Source organism: Uranotaenia lowii, chromosome 1 (assembly GCF_029784155.1).
Source record: "Uranotaenia lowii strain MFRU-FL chromosome 1, ASM2978415v1, whole genome shotgun sequence".
In the NCBI taxonomy this organism is placed as follows: Eukaryota; Metazoa; Arthropoda; class Insecta; order Diptera; family Culicidae; genus Uranotaenia; species Uranotaenia lowii.
In genome coordinates, this window is record NC_073691.1 from 201,113,214 (window position 1) to 201,135,612 (window position 22,399).

Consider the following 22,399-nt stretch of genomic DNA (forward strand, 5'->3'; position numbering starts at 1 on the left):
TTTGACGGATTTAAATTTTTGTATTGTTTGTTAAAAACGAAAAGGAAAGAAAAAAACAACTGTTAGCAAAAAGTACAAAAAAATGAGAATTTTTGTTTTTGGGTGTAAATTTAAAACACTAAAAAACTGCCTAGCTTAAGGGCGGGTTAAAAGTGGTGGGAAAAACTATCCGAAAAAAAAAACCATTAGTTGCTTTGCACTCATAAAAATCTAAATTGGAAAATGCTTCGAAAATCGAAAATAATTCATTCTTCTGGAGGGGAGAGGTGTACAATAAAACTAACTAGTGGAAAGCCATCAGGGAAATGGATCTCTAATTGAAACTTCCAAACAGAACTGAAGGCGGTTAGTCGAGGTTCAGGCCATTGTTGGTTAGAGCATTCGATTAGTAAACAATTAAGAATGGTTTGTTAGCTGGATTAGTTACGGTAACAAATTTCGAATGGGAGTTAGAATTATTTCTGTTATGATTTTTAAAGGGTTAGTTTCTTATGAAATTCACATGATTGAACTAAGGTATGGAAAAAGCTCGTATAACTAAGGTTGCATTATTAACTAATATCTAATTAATAGTTTTGAGAATCGATATAACCGATTTAAATAGTTTTATATATTATTATATATTTTATACACAATAACTTTGACGGTTTTTTTTTTTAAATTGTAACAAACGCAATTTTGAACGATTCTGAAAAGAAAAAAAAAAGACGATTCCACGAAAGACCGAGTAGTGAAGGACCAATGGGGGCTTCTGGTTGTTATTGAACACACACATGTTTGCATTTCTATTGTTAATTACAAATTTAGTCATGTAATGAGTTTTCTATTGGAAACGAGTTTTTTTTATAACAAATGCTTTAGAATTTGAAATACTACTGCAACATAACAGGAATGTGCTACTTTTTGTTCATTTCGAGTTGAAAAAAAAAGAGGTAGATCAGGGCAAGGGGGTTAAATACATACATAGATGGGTGAACAACAAAAACAAGAACGACAAAAATAAACATTCAAAACCTACCCTTAACGTTCTAGGGTGGTTACTATAGTCGACTGGTTGACATCGGAAGTTATAATGTCCCGTTAGCCAACCCGCTGCACCGATCTGTGGATTTCATGGGGTATGGAGAGCAGAAATACCGAGAGGGAGAAAGAGAGAAATCGAGAAAAAGAAAGAAAAAACACGGATATGAAAAAGATTGATCCATATCGTGGATCCACATTGGCCTTTTTCCGAATCCAGGAGGCGTGATGAATTTAGTTTCATTTTTTGAACTTTTTGAATGCCGAAATTTTTCTTTGAAACATGACAAAAGTCGATTTGAAGTGTATCTTTCAGTCAAATGAATGAATCAATCAACACAAAACTTTGTCATAAGGATGATAACAAATTTCAATCTACGATCATCCAAAAATGATGGTCTTTTTGAAGTCGTCTGTCATTTTCACTGATAAAATTGTCCATCGTCAAAGTAAAAAGTGTTTTTAGTACATTTTTGGACCCTTTAACATGCGTCTACTATCTACAACAAACAAGATAATTCTTCAAGAATTTGTCAAAGTCGAAGTAGAATTCAACCTTTCTCTCGTCACTCAGTTATGTGGATGGTCCTCTCAATGATTAGATACATCGAACAAACAGTTATTTTCACTAAATGCTATTAACCAAGATTAGTATTTTTTCACAATTGGTAAAAAATTTATTTTGAATAGAATCTATCATATAAGGGAATTATAATTACGCCAATTTTTTCAACCACAGCTTCACTAAATTTTCCGTGAGATTATCTACAGTTTATTACACTACTCAATACGGAATTCAAATGAAACATATAGAAAATTTATATTTAAAATGGATTTTTGTTGTTTTTAAGGTGTGCAAATATAAGATTAAAAAAAACGTAATTTAAAAAAAAACAGGTACCAATATTGTTTTAATGAAGTTTTGACATTATCAAATACTCAATTTTCCTTCAATTTTTTTCGGTATGGCTGCTCTAGTAGATTGAATCGATTTGGGGTCATTTTTAAAATTTCTGGGGTCTAAAAAGCTTCATTTTGGTTCTGAAAGATCAACATAATTTTTGTTTCTTCTGTGCAACTTTTTAGCCGAAAAAGTTCTTAGCTGTTGAATAGGGGTATGTCTTTTGGCATTGAAAAACAATCAATTCAACTGACATCACTGCTACATGCCTAGCGAGGTATTGCATGAATACTTTGCGAGCATTATTCCGCTAGGCACTAGCAGTGATGTCAGTTGAATCGATTGTTTTTTCAATTCCAAAAGAGATACCCGTATTCAACAGCTAATAACTTTTGACAATTTTTAAAATTTTAAAAGTTTTGAAAATTTAAACCATTTTGACAATTTTGACAATTTTGACAATTTTGACAATTTTGACAATTTTGATAATTTTAACAATTTTGACAATTTTGACAATTTTGACAATTTTGACAATTTTGACAATTTTGATAATTTTAACAATTTTGACAATTTTGACAATTTTGACAATTTTGACAATTTTGACAATTTTGACAATTTTGACAATTTTGTCAATTTTGTCAATTTTGTCAATTTTGTCAATTTTGTCAATTTTGTCAATTTTGTCAATTTCGTCAATTTTGTCAATTTTGTCATTTTTTTCAATTTTGTCAATTTTGTCAATTTTGTCAATTTTGTCAATTTTGTCAATTCTGTCAATTTTGACAATTTGGACAATTTTGAAAATTTTGACAATTTTGACCATTTTGACAATTTTGACAATTTTGACAATTTTGATAATTTTGACAATTTTGACAATTTTGACAAATTCGACAATTTTGACAATTTTGACAATTTTGACAATTTTGACAATTTTGACAATTTTGACAATTTTGACAATTTTGACAATTTTGACTATTTTGACAATTTTGACAATTTTGACAATTTTGACAATTTTGACAATTTTGACAATTTTGACAATTTTGCCAATTTTGACAACTTTGACAATTTTGACAATTTTGACAATTTTGACAATTTTGACAATTTTGACAATTTTGACAATTTTGACAATTTTGACAATTTCGACAATTTTAACAATTTTGACAATTTTGACAATTTTGACAATTTTGACAATTTTGACAATTTTGACAATTTTGACAATTTTGTCAATTTTAACAATTTTGACCATTTTGACAATTTTGACAATTTTGACAGATTTGACAGATTTGACAGATTTGACAATTTTGACAATTTGATAATTTCGACAATTTTGTCAATTTTGACAATTTTGTCAATTTTGTCAATTTTGCCAATTTTGTCAATTTTGTCAATTTTGACTATTTTGTCAATTCTGTCAATTTTGTCAATTTTGTCAATATTGTCAATTTTGTCAATTTTGTCAATTTTGTCAATTTTGTCAATTTTGTCAATTTTGTCAATTTTGTCAATTTTGTCAATTTTGTCAATTTTGTCAATTTTGTCAATTTTGTCAATTTTATCAATTTTGTTAATTTTGTCAATTTTGTCAATTTTGTCAATTTTGTCAATTTTGTCAATTTTGTCAATTTTGTCAATTTTGTCAATCTTGTCAATTTTGTCAATTTTGTCAATTTTGTCAATTTTGTCATTTTGTCAATTTTTTCAATTTTGTCAATTTTGTCAATTTTGTCAATTTTGTCAATTTTGTTAATTTAGTCAATTTTGTCAATTTTGTAAACTTTGTCAATTTTGTCAATTTTGTCAATTTTAACAATTTTGTCAATTTTGTCAATTTGTCAATTTTGTCAATTTTGTCAATTTTGTCAATTTTTTCTTCAATTTTGTCAATTTTGTCAATTTTGTCAATTTTGTCAATTTTGTCAATTTTGTCAATTTTGTCAATTTTGTCAATTTTGTCAATTTTGCCAATTTTGTCAATTTTGTCAATTTTGAGAATATTGACAATATTGACCATTTTGACAATTTTGTTAATTTTGACAATTTTGACAATTTGAACAATTTTAACAATTTTGAGAATATTGACAATATTGACAATTTTGAAAATTTTGACAATTTTGTTAATTTTGACAATTTTGACAATTTAGGCTTATTTGCCAATTTTGACCATTTAGACAATTTTGAAAATTTTGACATCTCATTCATAGAATTAAGTTTATAAAAAAACCAGTTTTTTATGGATCACGATTAAAATTATTTTATATTTTTAATTATGGAAATATTAGGTATTTGGCTCAGTTGATAAAATAATTTGCGTAAAAATGCTATCTTTTGAACACCATATTGAGGATTCAGTGAATTTGTGGCCATAAACTGGCTTAAACTTGTCCCACAGCTTCGAATCGATATGATTTTTTCACTGAAATATGTTTTAAACCATCACTTAAGCTCTTGTTATAAATTTCAACACCGAGAACGACCTCTTTTAAAAAGAGCTTCTTATAATTCGAATAGTAATAGCAATAGAGATTGGTTCTAATTCTAAAATTAAAAATGGCAAAGCTTGTATGAAAAGATCTTGAAAAAGTGGTTTCCAACATTTTGACAAGCTTTTCAAATGATTATTGCCTAGCCCTTAAAAAAAGTAAGTTGTTCCGTTCAAGATCAGATTTCGGTTAGTTCCACTCAAGATCATTAACCCTATTTTAATTTGTTTAATTTTATTATTCATTTTAAAGTCTCTTTTATGGGATTTTATGTGAATACGGGATTTGTTTTGGATTTTCTAGTAAAATTCTTTGAGATAGAAATTTCAATTAGGGAAAGTTTGTTTAAAATATTTTCATAAAAAAAATTGTATGAAAGACTTATGATTTTTTTTTGTAATACCATGTTAAACATATTTTTAAAACATATTGCATTTATTTTATGGATACTTATTTTGTTTGGTGGTGGTTTTTTAATATTAATATTGATGTATGAAGAACTTGATTTTTATTCAAAATAGAAATTACTTGGTATCTGCTTTATGATTCACAAAGATTCTTTCAAAAAATCGATGAGAATTTCATATCAATGGTAGTTTATGTAATATCGAATCAAGTCTTCAACAACGTGATTTTTTATATGTTTTTAATAGAGACGGTTTAAACAAAACCCGCGTTTATGCGAAAAAAAGTTGCTAAGTTTTGTAAAAAAAATTATTACTTGAATAAATTTATTGAATCGCATTGTCATGTTACACTTGTACCAACGAAATAATATAATAATGTTGAAATAGGAGGTCTGGACCGTTTTCGAAAAAAGCAAATCAATTTTCGTGAAGTCACGACGCATTCCTTACTCGGGTGCAACTGACAACCCGCTGAACTGATTTTCTTTGAGATGATACTTTGAGATAGCTAGATTTTTGACAAAGTTATGTTTCAAATAAAGAATATTTGTGAAATTATTATTTAATTATAAATTTCTTCATAAAAGATTTTTATGTAATTAAGTTTAAGTTTTTTTTTTCGATTGTGAACGATGAATCTGACTGCGGTTAGCTCAATTCTACTGATTCAGTTGCATTTGAGGCTCAAAAATTTAATTAATTTACGTCAGAGTGTATTTTGCATAGTTTTACATACAAATGGGTTGAAAACATATTGGAGTGTATCTTGAGCTGAATGTCATTTTTATCCACACGCTCGTTTTCATTTAACCATTTACGGATGAAAGATAACCATTTTTTGTTTTTTGCTGGAGAACTTCCAATATGGTTATTTTTTATTAATTTTTTCCTATGATATTTTAACCATTTTGGTAGTTCTCAAATGAAACCCACGAGATGGTTGAGAATTTCGGCATTTCATCGCCGCCATGTTGAAAGTAATTGGTTCTGCAGCCGGGTGCGTTCTACATGGAAGAAAGAAATTCAAGATTTTCTTCCACATAGTAGTGAACATGACCCGTCGAACATCCTCTGGTCCAAAAAGGTAAGTCTTCAATTATATTTTATATTCGGAATTGAGTCTGATGAAGATTCTTTTCCTCCTAAGGCGGCATCCATAAATTACGTAACGCAAAAAACGCACTTTTTTACCCCCTCCCCCCCCGTATGTCACAAATCGTAACGCTTTGACGTACCCCCCTACGAAAATTACGTAACGTTGATAATAACCCCCCCCCCCCTCCTCCGATTTTCTCATGTTTTAAAATACTGATTTTCGAAGGTAAAAAAGAGAATTTTTTTACGTTCTTTAAAACGGAATTAATATCATCGATCAGAATCACTTCTTAGTACTCTTTGATGATAATTCTCTGATAAAATAAATTGAATGTCTTATTACAAGTTTCTCTGTGCTTGTTAACTGATGATCTATCTTGTTTACTTTATTTTGTTCAAAGAGCATAACTTGCTACGCAAAATTTACTCCACTTAGTAATATTCGTCGGAATAATCAAAATTGCGTTTTTTAAATCAATTGAGAAAAAATTGTAAAATTTCCTTTCTTAAGGTTCAATGGAGTTCTTGGGGATAAATGTAAGCTGATTTTGGTTTGCTTCTCATTTTGCTATTATTGCATGACATTTAAATAGCTGCGATGAAACTAAAATTTTTAAGGAAAAAATCGTTACGTAACGATGAGCAAACATCCCCCCCTCCCCTATGTCACATTTCGTAACGATCGAGCTTACTCCCTCCCCCCCCTAGGAGCGTTACGTAATTTATGGATGCCCCCTAATAGGATACCGAAATGTGGAAAGTTTGTCGGAACTGCAGATGCAGGATTTGCGAGCTTACTGATAAGCCCGTTTAGCTGGACTGGATTCCACCTAATGTGACTCTGGAGCTGGCTTCGGATTATATGACACAGCTGGAGCAACCGAATATACCCATAGCTGGTAGTGATGCAGCGAAAAGGGAAAACAGCAACTAGAATATCAAGTTCCTCTCCATGATCTGGATGCCAGTTGCCATTTAGGAATCATAATCCGACGAACATCCTTTGGTCCAGTAAGGTAAGTCAGCAATTATTTTTTATGTTCGGAATTGAGTCTGATGAAGATTTTTTTTCCTTTCTAATAGGATGCCGAAATCTGAGGATCCTCAGATAATCGGGAACTGAATATTAATCCGACCAGGTGCTGCGCAATTGTTCCACCATGATAATTTGATGGTACGCGGTAATTTTTCGTACTATCTGGAGGGTCAAACTGCCGGAAAAAAATCATCCGGCTGTGGACTGTTGGAAACACCTCCTGAACAACGGATTTTAGCTGTTGGTACTGATCATCCCGCTAGGAGCTCAACAGAATACCCGCAAAACATTCTACTTGGACTTCTTCCGGGAAAGCATTTACCGGTCCCTATCGTTTCTGGCTATGTTTTGCGATCCCGGATCCTATTTTTCCGAATCACTAGCAGAGCCAAAGGATCGGGACTTCCATCGGGACAGTGAAAGCACAGAGAAGTGAAAGTAAGTGGCTCGATGCCGATCCACAACAAAAATCGTTGCATCTTTCGTCTGTATTTTTTTAAGAACATCCTAAAAATTATTGAATAAATAAAAAGATGTGAAAAAACAAAATTCTTAAAATTTTATCTTTTTTTTTCGAAAAAACTGATCTGTACTATTTCTACATTAACATTTTCCCTCATTTTGCATTATGATTCAAAAACAACCATTTTTTAACTTCTCCTTTAGAATTCCATCCGGTTGAAAAATAACCATATTCAAACTTCTCCCTTAGAAGTCATTTTATGGCTTCTCATGGAGAACTCATAAAATGACATTTCCCGGGAAAAGGTCAAAAATGGTTATTTTTTATTCGTAAATGGTTCAATAATTTCTAGCGTGCAGGGGTGGAAAACAGAAGAAAAAAAACAAAACAAAAACGCTCAAATGTCAAATTGATCTGATTAAACCACCGATAAGTGAGCGGGCATTAAGTTTTGGTCCGTTAGAATGACCATTCTTAAAACTTTTTTTAAGTTGCTGAGAGAGTTTTGCATTGGATAAGTTTACAAGTTTCACCAAACTGAGCATGCCTCATCTATGAAGCAACTGCTTTGTTGATTTTGTTTTGTTCCGGCACGAATTTTTATCACAAACGATTACAAATCTTTTCAAAAAGAGCTAATTTTTCTGTCGAAAAGTAAACAATGCTGCAAAAATGCTGCAGCAAAATTTTTATTTGTCTGCCCTACACGCTCATTTTTGTTTAACCAATTATGTTTATAGAATAACCATTTTATGATGTTTGCTCGAAAACTATTAATATGGTTATTTTTTAAGAATTTTTCGATGTTAAAATTCAACCATTTATCAAGTTCTCGTGTATAAACCACAAAATGGTTGAAAAACTTTAGGTTTTTTCTCCGCCATATTGGAAGCTACTGTGGAGTGAACCGAACGTGTTTCGGATTTATTTGTTCGCCCGAATGAAACAAGGCTGGAGAGATTCTAAAGGTAATTGTTTTATTTTTATGAATTCCCAATTAAAAAACCCAATCAATCAACAAAAAAAAATAATTGCAGTGCTTCAATTGGACGACTCTGCGGCAGTCCGGATTCAGTTCCAGTGAAACAACAGCACCGAACGCGGGACTACTTACTTCCGGAACGAGTGCACAAATAAAGCTTAAAAAACTGGCCATCCCGACCAATCTCCATATCATTGGGATGGAGCTGAGTAGGGAAAACAGTCCAAAAAGCTTCACCCACCTGAGTGGAATTGCGGTCAACATAAGAGTCTGTGCTACAGCTGCCTCATCAGGAACCTCTCAGATGCATTTAGCACAAGGCAGCAGGAAAAAGGAACCGGTAAGTTTTTTTTTGTGTGGACGGTTTCTTGTATTTCATTTATGTAATTGATTCATTTCTCAAGAATGAATTCCGTCCCCATGCAGAGTGTCTCGCGACAACTGATCTGCAGCTTGATATGTCCCGGAACCCATTGAATTGTGGTTCTATTACGCTGAGCCAGCTGTAGGATCTCTTTGGAAACGGAATTGCGCACCCGAGTTTTTTTTACTTTTCTTCAGAAACAAACATTTTTCTCAGTCATCTTCCTATGTGACTTAATATCATAGAGCAAGCAGAACACCTTGAAAATTGATAAATAAATTAAAAGGTGTGAAAAACGGAAAATTCTTTAAATTTTATTTCTTCATAGAAAACATTCCAATTTGTTGTATTTCTACATTATTTTGCATTATGATTTAAAAACAACCATTTTTCAACTTCTCCTCCTCAATCCCATTCGGTTGAAAAATAACCATATTCGAACTTCTCCCCTAGAAGTCATTTTATGACTTCTCATGGAGAACTCATAAAATGATATTTCCCGGGAAAAGGTCAAAAATGGTTATTTTTTAAACGTAAATGGTTTAATTATTTCTAGCGTGTAGATTTCTATACACGCTACAATCACTAAACACAATTAGCGAGAAAATTTGACCTTTTCGTCAGTAGGTGGTGTTGATATTTGTAGAGAGAATGTCTGTTGGAATTTGTATGAAAAATGTTGGAAGTTGGGTAGGTATCTTTATATTTACTATCTTTGATTTGGCCTTGACAAGTATGAAACTAATTCTAGGACGGCTGTGATTACAAAACTGTAACCATATTTATTGTTGAAAATTTCGATACCAACATTTCTAAGATTTCCTCAAAGCTAAAGTGTCTTCAAATATTCTAGACAACAGTTTTGGAACTAATGAAAACCCTTAGAGCAAGTTCCCTGGTGTTGGGAAAAAGTGGTTGAAATTTTGACATTTTGAAAATTTTACCATGCAAAAATGTTTTCAAGATCTTGGGGCGTTGTATTTTTTTACAACACTGTTTCTATTTCAGCCGTTTGTGATAGAAATATTGTTATTTTTGCATCACAGCATGCGAAACTACAACACGTGTTGTTGAAAAACTTGAAGGCCACAGATCTTGAAAATGTTTTTACATGGCAAAATTTCCAAAACGTGCCGTAAGTGTCAAAATTTTTACCACTTTTTCCCAACACCAGTGAACTTGCTCTTAGTGTTTAGAGCAAGTTCACTGGTGTTGGGAAAAAGTGGTAGAAATTTAATCAATTTTAGTACATTTTGAAAATTTTGCCTATGCAAAAAGAGTTTCAAGATCTCTGGCCTTCAAGTTTTTCAACAACACGTGTTGTAGTTTCGCATGCTGTGATGCAAAAATAACAATATTTCTATCACATATGGCTGAAATAGAAACAGTGCTAAAAAAAACCAACGCCCAAAGATCTTGAAAACATTTTTGAATTGTAAAATTTCCAAAATGTCAAAATTCTTACCACTTTTTCCCAGTGAACTTGCTCTTAGCAACAATAATAAGAACTTAAATATTTTCAAGTTATATGATTATGTTTGCTTTTGTGATACCTAAATATAGTTTTTTTTTAAACTGTACGTACGTTCGTTTAAGTCGAGTGCATAAACTGTTTTGCCGGAAGCAAGTTTTCACCAGACAGTGTGGCTTTGGGACTTTTCCAGCAGTGTTTCCGCACAGAGTTGTTGATTTTCATGCAGATATCTTTGGATTAGTACGTTTTATTGGAACTGTGCATCGTTAGTTTGTGTGGGTGTGGTACAGTGCTGAAGTTTTTTTTTTTTATTGTTTGTTCTTGGTCAATTTCGTTGGCGTTATTGCATCGGTAAACTGGTATTTTACAGTTTTTTTTGCATCATTTGCTAGAACTATCGTGCATTACTCAAACTACATATTACCGATAAGATAATTCGGGCAGGATGATTGGAGGCCGTCTACTGTTCTTTGGTAGCGGTTTGTTTTTTTTTTGCCGTAGGTGGGGATTGTTTTTTATGTTTTTATTTTTGGCAACATTCCAGGCTTCTATAATTTACAGGTAGGTAGGTACAGTTTTCAGTTATTTTCCTACAGCACGCGATGAGAGTTTTATTTGTTTTTTTTTTTTTTTTTTCTACGGTTGATGGTCGATTGTTAACGTCTACAACGGAAAGTTGCGGTGAGTTGGGAGCCGGAGGGGTTGTGATCTTAAGGAATGTCGAAAGCAAACCAAGATTTTTTTGCCAGGACTTGGAGCAATCGACATTCGTGATCGTGTCGTTGGGTCCGTCGCAGCAGGACGTTGCTTTCCTTCCCGGGTCATAGATTCGGGAGGTTGGCCTCTAGGGAAGTTCTCCGGTGGTTTGGAGTTTGGCTTCCCATTTGGAGCCTATTTCCGGTTGGCGGTTTGGACTGAGAAATCCGGATGATCCGCGATTTCTTAACATTTAACCCAAACGGAAAAGAAAAAGAGAGTGAGAGAGTTCTAGAGGAAGTTTAGGGGCAGAATTTTAAATTTGTTTTTTTTTCTAAATCTAGCATAGTATCTGACACAGACAGTGTTGGTGGGTGTTTGTGGGTTGTGGGAGGTGTTTTTGTCCTTATGTTGACCTGCCATCTTGGCTTGAGCTTCAAGAGGGGTGTTCGAGTGTGCGTGTGGGTGTGGGTGTCTTTCTGTTGTGTCCTAAAGGGGGGTGGGATTTGAGATTTTTCCTAACTTCCTGGAGTGTGCTGCGGAGATCGACTTACTCTCATCGCTAGGCCCGTCGTTCCGTGATCAACTGGCTGGCACCGGAAGCTGTAGTGGCCCCACCATCCACCCATTAGACACTATGCGTATTTTTCGTTTTTTTTTTTTGAGTTAACACAGGGTAAGGCAGAGCAAGTCGCGGGTAGGGGGAAACCATTGCATTGCACAGTTGCATTTCATGCAGAATCGGGAGGGTGTTTTTTGTGTGTTTATAATTTGTGGTTATTGTTTGTTGATGAGTAGAGTTGCAAAAGTCGTGGAAAAGAAAAAATAAAAGATAAAGAAAACATTCAAAGTTAATAAAACTGCATCTGTGGCTGCTGGCTGGATGCTGGATGCAAGAATCACTTCCGGCTTCCGGGGTCGAAGAATTTCGAGATTTTCTCGCGTTCTTGCCAGCAGCCCAAAGTGGTCTGCTGCTTCTTGGTAAAAAAAAAGGAAAGGCGACTGTCGAAGGCCGACCCGATTAAGATGCTGCTGCTGCCGTTGCTCTCAGTTTTCCGTATGCAGGGGGTTTGCTCAAAGAATCGATAATCTTGAAAGAGTTCATTGAGATCTGCTGCGCCGGGTGGTTTTGCCTGTCTAGTTTTGTCGAAAAGTGAAAGGAAGGTCGTTTGGTTTTGGCGTGTGTTGTTTTTTTTTTGTTTTGTTTCTGGTAGTGTTTCTGAGTGTTGTATTGTGTGTTTCGTTCTTGCGATCGACGACGATACAGATCGCTGAATTTCCGCAATGAGGTTGCACTACAAAGGTTGACCGCTTTTATTTTAGCGATAAAAAAATGAACTGGTGAATGAACTGTCATCGTCGAGACAATGACACGAGGCGCGAGTTCAGCTTTGAAGAGGCGCGGGTTGCAAAATTGCACTTAAAAAGTTTAAAACCCGTTAAACCGTTGAAAAATTGATTTTCATTTAACTCCGAAAAATCTAAGATTCTATATTATCATGAATATGAATCCATTTTGAAATAACAAAAAATCTCTCGATGATTTCGAAAGTCAAAACTTGGAAAAACAGAAATAACAAAAATTCAAATTTCAGTTAAATAAACGTATATAATTTTTTATATTTTTCAAATTTCTTACTTCTGATTCTTGCGAAATTCTGAGTAAAAATAAAAAAATAAATCCAGAAAAACAATGGAAATTTGGATTTTGTTTTGAAATTTTTCATTTTAACTAAAAAAATATTTTCATAATCTGGATTTTTAGTTAAATGTGGTTCTCACATTTTTTAAACCTTAACTTCAAGTTTGAAACAAAACATCCAAAGAAAATTCCATAAAAAATCACTGAAAACCAAAATTTCGCTCACCATAAGTGACGTATTCAATGATATTCCAAAATTACTGCGATACATTGCTATTTTGATTATATTTTTGTGCAAGTTTTATAGAGCAATTCCAAAGAGGGGAATGTTTCCGATTTCAATCCTTGGCTGACATTGATAAAATTGTCAAAATTGCCAACATTGTCAAAACTGTCAAAATAACAAAATTGTCAAAAATGACAAAATTGACAAAATTGACAAAATTAACAAAATTAAAAAAATTGGCAAAATTGACAAAATTGACAAAATTGACGAAATTGACAAAATTGACAAAATTGACAAAATTGACAAAATTGTCAAAATTGTCAAAATTGTCAAAATTGTCAAAATTGTCAAAATTGTCAAAATTGTCAAAATTGTCAAAATTGACAAAATTGACAAAGTTGTCAAAATTGTCAAAATTGTCAAACTTAACAAAATTGTCAAAATTGTCAAAATTGTCAAAATTGTCAAAATTGTCAAAATTGTCAAAATTGTCAAAATTGTCAAAATTGTCAAAATTGTCAAAATTGTCAAAATTGTCAAAATTGTCAAAATTGTCAAAATTGTCAAAATTGTCAAAATTGTCAAAATTGACAAAATTGTAAAAAGTGTCAAAACTGTTAAAACTGTCAAAATTGTCAAAATTGTCAAAATTGTCAACATTGACAAAATTGTCAAAATTGTCAAAATTGACAAAATTGTCAAAATTGACAAAATTGAGAAAATTGAGAAAATTGAGAAAATTGACAAAGTTGTCAAAATTGTCAAAATTGTCAAAATTGTCAAACTTAACAAAACTGTCCAAATTGTCAAAATTGTCAAAATTGTCAAAATTGTCAAAATTGTCAAAATTGTCAAAATTGTCAAAATTGTCAAAATTGTCAAAATTGTCAAAATTGACAAAAGTGTCAAAACTGTTAAAACTGTCAAAATTGTCAAAATTGTCAAAATTGTCAAAATTGTCAAAATTGTCAAAATTGTCAAAATTTTCAAAATTGTCAAAATTGTCAAAATTGTCAAAATCGTCAAAATTGTCAAAATTGTCAAAATTGTCAAAATTGTCAAAATTGTCAAAATTGTCAAAATTGTCAAAATTGTCAAAATTGTCAAAATTGTCAAAATTGTCAAAATTGTCAAAATTGTCAAAATTGTCAAAATTGTCAAAATTGTCAAAATTGTCAAAATTGTCAAAATTGTCAAAATTGTGAAAATTGTGAAAATTGTCAAAATTGTCAAAATTGTCAAAATTGTCAAAATTGTCAAAATTGTCAAAATTGTCAAAATTGTCAAAATTGTCAAAATTGTCAAAATTGTCAAAATTGTCAAAATTGTCAAAATTGTCAAAATTGTCAAAGTTGTCAAATTTTGAAAATTGTCAAAATTGTCAAAATTGTCAAAATTGTCAAAATTGTGAAAATTGTCAAAATTGTCAAAATTGTCAAAATTGTCAAAATTGTCAAAATTGTCAAAATTGTCAAAATTGTCAAAATTGTCAAAATTGTCAAAATTGTCAAAATTGTCAAAATTGTCAAAATTGTCAAAATTGTCAAAAATTGTCAAAATTGTCAAAATTGTCAAAATTGTCAAAATTATCAAAATTATCAAAATTGTCAAAATTGTCAAAATTGTCAAAATTGTCAAAATTGTCAAAATTGTCAAAATTGTCAAAATTGTCAAAATTGTCAAATCTGTCAAAATTGTCAAAATTGTCAAAATTGTCAAAATTGTCAAAATTGTCAAAATTGTCAAAATTGTCAAAATTGTCAAAATTGTCAAAATTGTCAAAATTGTCAAAATTGTTAAAATTGTCAAAATTGAGAAAATTGAGAAAATTGAGAAAATTGACAAAGTTGTCAAAATTGTCAAAATTGTCAAAATTGTCAAACTTAACAAAACTGTCCAAATTGTCAAAATTGTCAAAATTGTCAAAATTGTCAAAATTGTCAAAATTGTCAAAATTGTCAAAATTGTCAAAATTGTCAAAATTGTCAAAATTGTCAAAATTGTCAAAATTGTCAAAATTGTCAAAATTGTCAAAATTGTCAAAATTGTCAAAATTGTCAAAATTGTCAAAATTGTCAAAATTGTCAAAATTGTCAAAATTGTCAAAATTGTCAAAAATTGTCAAAATTGTCAAAATTGTCAAAATTGTCAAAATTATCAAAATTATCAAAATTGTCAAAATTGTCAAAATTGTCAAAATTGTCAAAATTGTCAAAATTGTCAAAATTGTCAAAATTGTCAAAATTGTCAAAATTGTCAAAATTGTCAAAATTGTCAAAATTGTCAAAATTGTCAAAATTGTCAAAATTGTCAAAATTGTCAAAATTGTCAAAATTGTCAAAATTGTCAAAATTGTCAAAATTGTCAAAATTGTCAAAATTGTCAAAATTGTCAAAATTGTCAAAATTGTCAAATCTGTCAAAATTGTCAAAATTGTCAAAATTGTCAAAATTGTCAAAATTGTCAAAATTGTCAAAATTGTCAAAATTGTCAAAATTGTCAAAATTGTCAAAATTGTCAAAATTGTCAAAATTGTCAAAATTGTCAAAATTGTCAAAATTGTCAAAATTGTCAAAATTGTCAAAATTGTCAAAATTGTCAAAATTGTCAAAATTGTTAAAATTGTCAAAATTGAGAAAATTGAGAAAATTGAGAAAATTGACAAAGTTGTCAAAATTGTCAAAATTGTCAAAATTGTCAAACTTAACAAAACTGTCCAAATTGTCAAAATTGTCAAAATTGTCAAAATTGTCAAAATTGTCAAAATTGTCAAAATTGTCAAAATTGTCAAAATTGTCAAAATTGTCAAAATTGTCAAAATTGACAAAAGTGTCAAAACTGTTAAAACTGTCAAAATTGTCAAAATTGTCAAAATTTTCAAAATTGTCAAAATTGTCAAAATTGTCAAAATTGTCAAAATCGTCAAAATTGTCAAAATTGTCAAAATTGTCAAAATTGTCAAAATTGTCAAAATTGTCAAAATTGTCAAAATTGTCAAAATTGTCAAAATGGTCAAAATTGTCAAAATTGTCAAAATTGTCAAAATTGTCAAAATTGTCAAAATTGTCAAAATTGTCAAAATTGTCAAAAATTGTCAAAATTGTCAAAATTGTCAAAATTGTCAAAATTATCAAAATTATCAAAATTGTCAAAATTGTCAAAATTGTCAAAATTGTCAAAATTGTCAAAATTGTCAAAATTGTCAAAATTGTCAAAATTGTCAAAATTGTCAAATCTGTCAAAATTGTCAAAATTGTCAAAATTGTCAAAATTGTCAAAATTGTCAAAATTGTCAAAATTGTCAAAATTGTCAAAATTGTCAAAATTGTCAAAATTGTCAAAATTGTCAAAATTGTCAAAATTGTCAAAATTGTCAAAATTGTCAAAATTGTTAAAATTGTCAAAATTGAGAAAATTGAGAAAATTGAGAAAATTGACAAAGTTGTCAAAATTGTCAAAATTGTCAAAATTGTCAAACTTAACAAAACTGTCCAAATTGTCAAAATTGTCAAAATTGTCAAAATTGTCAAAATTGTCAAAATTGTCAAAATTGTCAAAGTTGTCAAAATTTTCAAAATTGTCAAAATTGTCAAAATTGTGAAAATTGTCAAAATTGTCAAAATTGTCAAAATTGTCAAAATTGTCAAAATTGTCAAAATTGTCAAAATTGTCAAAATTGTCAAAAATTGTCAAAATTGTCAAAATTGTCAAAATTGTCAAAATTATCAAAATTATCAAAATTGTCAAAATTGTCAAAATTGTCAAAATTGTCAAAATTGTCAAAATTGTCAAAATTGTCAAAATTGTCAAAATTGTCAAAGTTGTCAAAATTTTGAAAATTGTCAAAATTGTCAAAATTGTCAAAATTGTCAAAATTGTCAAAATTGTGAAAATTGTCAAAATTGTCAAAATTGTCAAAATTGTCAAAATTGTCAAAAATTGTCAAAATTGTCAAAATTGTCAAAATTGTCAAAATTGTCAAAATTGTCAAAATTGTCAAAATTGTCAAAAATTGTCAAAATTGTCAAAATTGTCAAAATTATCAAAATTATCAAAATTGTCAAAATTGTCAAAATTGTCAAAATTGTCAAAATTGTCAAAATTGTCAAAATTGTCAAAATTGTCAAAATTGTCAAAATTGTCAAAATTGTCAAAATTGTCAAATCTGTCAAAATTGTCAAAATTGTCAAAATTGTCAAAATTGTCAAAATTGTCAAAATTTTCAAAATTGTCAAAATTGTCAAAATTGTCAAAATCGTCAAAATTGTCAAAATTGTCAAAATTGTCAAAATTGTCAAAATTGTCAAAATTGTCAAAATTGTCAAAATTGTCAAAATTGTCAAAATTGTCAAAATTGTCAAAATTGTCAAAATTGTCAAAATTGTCAAAATTGTCAAAATTGTCAAAATTGTCAAAATTGTCAAAATTGTCAAAATTGTCAAAATTGTCAAAATTGTCAAAATTGTCAAAATTGTGAAAATTGTCAAAATTGTCAAAATTGTCAAAATTGTCAAAATTGTCAAAATTGTCAAAAATTGTCAAAATTGTCAAAATTGTCAAAGTTGTCAAAATTTTGAAAATTGTCAAAATTGTCAAAATTGTGAAAATTGTCAAAATTGTCAAAATTGTCAAAATTGTCAAAATTGTCAAAATTGTCAAAATTGTCAAAATTGTCAAAAATTGTCAAAATTGTCAAAATTGTCAAAATTGTCAAAATTATCAAAATTATCAAAATTGTCAAAATTGTCAAAATTGTCAAAATTGTCAAAATTGTCAAAATTGTCAAAATTGTCAAAATTGTCAAAATTGTCAAAATTGTCAAAATTGTCAAAATCGTCAAATCTGTCAAAATTGTCAAAATTGTCAAAATTGTCAAAATTGTCAAAATTGTCAAAATTGTCAAAATTGTAAAAATGGTCAAAATTGTCAAAATTGTCAAAATTGTCAAAATTGTCAAATTTTTAAAATTTTCAAAATTGTCAAAATTGTCGAAATTGTCAAAATTGTCAAAATTGTCAAAATTTTTAAAATTTTTAAAATTTTTAAAATTTTTAAAATTGTCAAAATTGTCAAAATTGTAAAAATTGTCAAAATTGTCGAAATTGTCAAAATTGTCGAAATTGTCGAAATTGTCAAAATTGTCAAAATTGTCAAAATTGTCAAAATTGTCAAAATTGTCAAAATTGTCAAAATTGTCAAAATTGTCAAAATTGTCAAAATTGTCAAAATTGTCAAAATTGTCAAAATTGTCAAAATTGTCAAAATTGTCAAAATTGTCAAAATTGTCAAAATTGTCAAAATTGTCAAAATTGTCAAAATTGTCAAAATTGTCAAAATTGTCAAAATTGTCAAAATTGTCAAAATTGTCAAAATTGTCAAAATTGTCAAAATTGTCAAAATTGTCAAAATTGTCAAAATTGTCAAAATTGTCAAAATTGTCAAAATTGTCAAAATTGTCAAAATTGTCAAAATTGTCAAAATTGTCAAAATTGTCAAAACTGTCAAAATTGTCAAAATTGTCAAAATTGTCAAAATTGTCAAAATTGACAAAAATTGTCAAAATTGTCAAAATTGTCAAAATTTTCAAAATCATCAAAATTGTCAAAATTGTCAAAATTTTCAAAATTGTCAAAATTGTATACCTGGGGTTCAGATTGGACAAGAAACAAATTGAAATCGGAAACTAACTCCTTGTTTGGAACCCTCTTTATTTTAAGGAGCTATTGAAGCTATTTTGTGTGTAGTATCCAATTCAGAAAGGTTACAAATTTAAATTTAGAGATAAGAGTTCGAAAGATAAAAATTTTTCTTTCAATTTTATTTTATTTTGATTTTCATGTGGTATAAATTTCAAACTCATATATTTTAACTTGGAACACTGGTTTGAATTCGAATTTTTCGACAGAGATTTCAATGCGGTTGTTGGAAATTTAAGCGACGAACCCAAAATTCAACACTTTATGGAAACTGGATAAAACTGCTTAGGAAAAGTTCATAAAAAAAGTACAATACTTCAGTTTTTGATGCACATTTCACAATTTCAACCAAGTGTTCATGCTTCTGGCAATGCGATTATCAAACATGCATTCGATCAAAATACAAACAAACGATCATAGAATTCAAAAAACACATAATTAGGGATATGCAAACGACTGGTCAGAATCAGGCCAAAAAAAGTATCAAACGGTTTTGGGTTCCTTCTAATAATTTTAAATAGGTTGCAGCAAAAAATTCAAAATTTGTATGGAAAAAGTGAATTTTTTGTTCAAAAATTCCTACAGTCTGACTGTTGCATTGGACTCAAATTTTCCAAGCTTCATCTTATTGCTGAAGATTCAAATAACAACTTTGTCGAAGACCGAGAACCTCTAAGGTGCGTCAATCGAAAGTTATAACGATTTCAAATTTGAATAATTTAATTTGTTTTAGCATCTTTTCAAATGGCATCCCTGCACAGAATGTTGAGAAGGAGCCATTATACGCTGGAAACTAGCTGGCGTGTTTCTCCATATGCAAAATTGTTTTCATATCATTGGTTTTCGATTGTCGTGAGCTTGGTTAAACGGTTTTTTAGGCCCCGGAAATTGCTTCTGCTAAGTAAGGCAGGCCAAGTTGGCAGGGGTTCGTTACTTATCAGAAACAATTTCCGGGCCGAAATAAGGTTTTACCAACTTTCACGACATTTGAAAATGATACGAAAACTCTTCTGCATTTGGAGGAACACGCCAGCTAGTTTCCAGCGTATAATGGCTCCTTCCCAATATTCAGTGCAGGTGTGCCATTTGAAAAGATGCGAGATCAAATTAAATTATTCAATTTTCGATTCGTCATAACTTTTGATTGACGCATCTTAGAGGTTTACAGTCTTCGGCAAAGCTGTTCTTTGAATCTTCAGCAATAAGATGTAGCTTGGAAAAATTGAGTTCAATGCAACAGTTAGGCTGTAGGAATTTTGAAAGAAAAAAGTCACTTTTTTCATCCTTAAAAATTTTTACACAAATTTTGAATGTTTTGCTACAGCTCCTTTTGAAAACCTAGAGCCACCAAAATTTTCACAGCTGTTATTGGGTCAAGGAACCTAAAACCGTTTGAACCTTTTTTCGTCCCAATTCTGACTTGTCTTATATGCAATCAATCCAGTACGACATCTACTTGACAAATATAAATTGTTAATGAGAAATCAAACGTTTTTTTTAACTACTGTTCACTTGCGATACTTCAAATCCAGTTAGAATAAACACTCAAAAAATTAATACACTAGACGATGTCTAAAACTAATCACTTGCACACAATCTACAAATTATCCAATACAAACGTAAGTATTTACATGACTTTGACTTTTAGTTTTTGTGTCCCAAAGATGGATGTGGTGTGTTGTTGTTCGTGTAGGTGTAATTTGTGTCTTCCTCAGTTGTTTTTTTTTATTTTCGAGTCAAGTCCTTTTATCGGGTAAAATTTTCGACTACAGTCAAACTTTAGCAATGAGAGATGAACTTTTGTCATGGAAAACGATTGATGCGATGGTGGATGAATGGTGAAATTATCGATGTAATGCGAAACGGTAGCTTAGAAATTCAAACAAATACCTCATAAAATAACCAGGCACTGAAGATGACTTGTACAAAGTTGTAGACTATGAGGGTGTTTTTCAGCTGGAATGGTTTGCGGTTTTCCATGAGCCTGGGGCCCAGAACCTGGGGAAGAAAAAAAAAATAAACGGTTAAATTACACTCTGTTGTCCCTAGAATCAAAGGCCTACCGAAGATTCACAAACCAGGGAATGAGATGAGGGAGATAATTTCGGGAGTGAACGCGCCCACTGAAAAAGTGGCGAAGTGGCTACTGAACGAGTTTAAAAGGATGCCAAAACCTTTCAAAACGAGATCGGTGACCAACACCTTAGAGTTCGTGAACAGACTGCAGGCGTCGGGAGGCATAGAAGAGGACGAGGTCATGGTTTCCTTTGATGTTTCAGCTTTGTTTCCAAGTGTTCCCGTTAAAGAAGCTTCTAATCTGCTAGAAGATTGGTTGCTTCAACAACACAATGGGAGCACTTGGAAACTCAAAGTTAGAAACTACAAGAAATTGATGGACTTGTGTATGGGACAAACCTTCTTTAAATTTAGAGATTTGTTCTATAGACAAACAAAGGGGGCACCAATGGGAAATCCTCTGTCTACATTCTTGTGTGAACTGTTTATGGCTCATTTGGAGGAGACTCTTGAAAATCAAGATTTATTACCCGAAAAATGGTGGAGATACGTCGATGACGTTTTTTGTGTAGTAAACAAAGATTTTCTAGAAGAACTTCTAACATCCATAAACGGTTTGCATAAGAATATTAAATTCACTTGCGAAATAGAAGAAGACAGAAAATTACCTTTCCTGGATGTTCTGGTAAGGAGAGATGATGGCCTATTCCAATTCGAAATCTACAGAAAGCCGACAAACACCATGAGGGTAATACCGAGCACCTCGAACCACTCGTTCCAGCATAAGATGGCGGCGTTCCACCACATGATCCATCGGATGAACTCCATTCCCCTATCAACTGAAGGAAGAGAAAAGGAACTCCAATATATTTTCCAAACGGCTAATAAAAATGGATACCAAAGTAGATCCATTCAAGCCATCATAAGGAAAAAAGAAAGATTGCTTCAACGGAAATCTTTCACTACTTTAACTCCTGTTCAGAAGGAGTTTCAACGAAGGTCCATGGAGTTCAACAGTGTCAACGCAGTCGAATTACGACACAAGTTGACAAAGTTCGATATTGAACTAGTGTTCACTAGCTCTAATAATCAACTGAAATCCATCTTAGGATCGACAAAAGATCCAGTGGAGCTCCTTCATAGATCTGGTGTGTACAAAATCAGTTGTTCCGACTGTGATAAGGTGTACATTGGACAAACCAGAAGGAAGTTGATTGATAGATTCGAGGAACACATGGCTATAGCTAGATCTGACTCAAAGAAGAAAATTCTTCCTTCACAGAATCCTAGATCTGCAGTAGCTTTACACATGTGTGAATCTGGTCACTCTATTGATCGAGGAAATGTCTCGCTGATCCGGTCTTTGAATAGTAATTCGCTTAAATTGGATGTTGCTGAAAGCATTGAAATCTTCAATGAAAAATCAGTTCATCTCTTAAACGGAGACTCCGGACCAGGGCACACTTGGTTGTTCAAATTCTTAGGTAAAAAGAAATACAATAATTTACCTGACAATGCCCAAAAACGGGTAGAAAATAATTTAGCACTACCAGAAAACACCCAGAATAGGGTAGGTAGACCCAAAAAACAGACAACGGCACAACTGCCGAGCATTCGGAGGTTTCTGCTACCTAGTAGTAGCTTACCTAACCCGGACAATATAAGGGAGGGAAACGATACACATTCATCAATCGAAAACGTTCACTGAAGAAGGTAGTAAGTTGCTATCGAAATACTGGTATATGAACTTTTCATTTACCGTGGTTGAATTAAAAGGAATCTTTCGATTGCTTTGATTCGGTTAAATTACATTTTCCAAAATTTTTGTTAGTATGAAACTTTGATTTGTTTCAGGTCACTGATCGTTGGAATCAAGATAGAAAAAAATGTATGAAAAACGA

General features: G+C 31.1%; 2 protein-coding genes across 5 annotated transcripts in view; both read right to left on the reverse strand.

The window, feature by feature from the left end:
* The window catches only part of LOC129744159 (elongation of very long chain fatty acids protein AAEL008004-like), a 558,472-nt gene that overhangs the window by 27,981 nt on the left and 508,092 nt on the right, over window positions 1–22,399 (reverse strand). The gene's annotated exons all lie outside the window — the stretch shown is intronic.
* The window catches only part of LOC129744169 (elongation of very long chain fatty acids protein AAEL008004-like), a 202,270-nt gene continuing 180,569 nt past the window's right edge, over window positions 699–22,399 (reverse strand). For 2 of the 3 annotated variants that reach the window (XM_055736593.1, XM_055736598.1), the window contains exons 5-6: window positions 20,373–20,480; window positions 700–1,102 (exon numbers count right to left, since the gene is read on the reverse strand). In XM_055736593.1, coding sequence (XP_055592568.1) covers window positions 938–1,102; window positions 20,373–20,480 — 273 coding nt within the window. In that variant the 3' untranslated portion in view covers window positions 700–937. Of the gene's footprint in view, window positions 1,103–20,372; window positions 20,481–22,399 lie in introns of all 3 variants that reach the window. The other variant, XM_055736586.1, reaches the window with a different exon arrangement.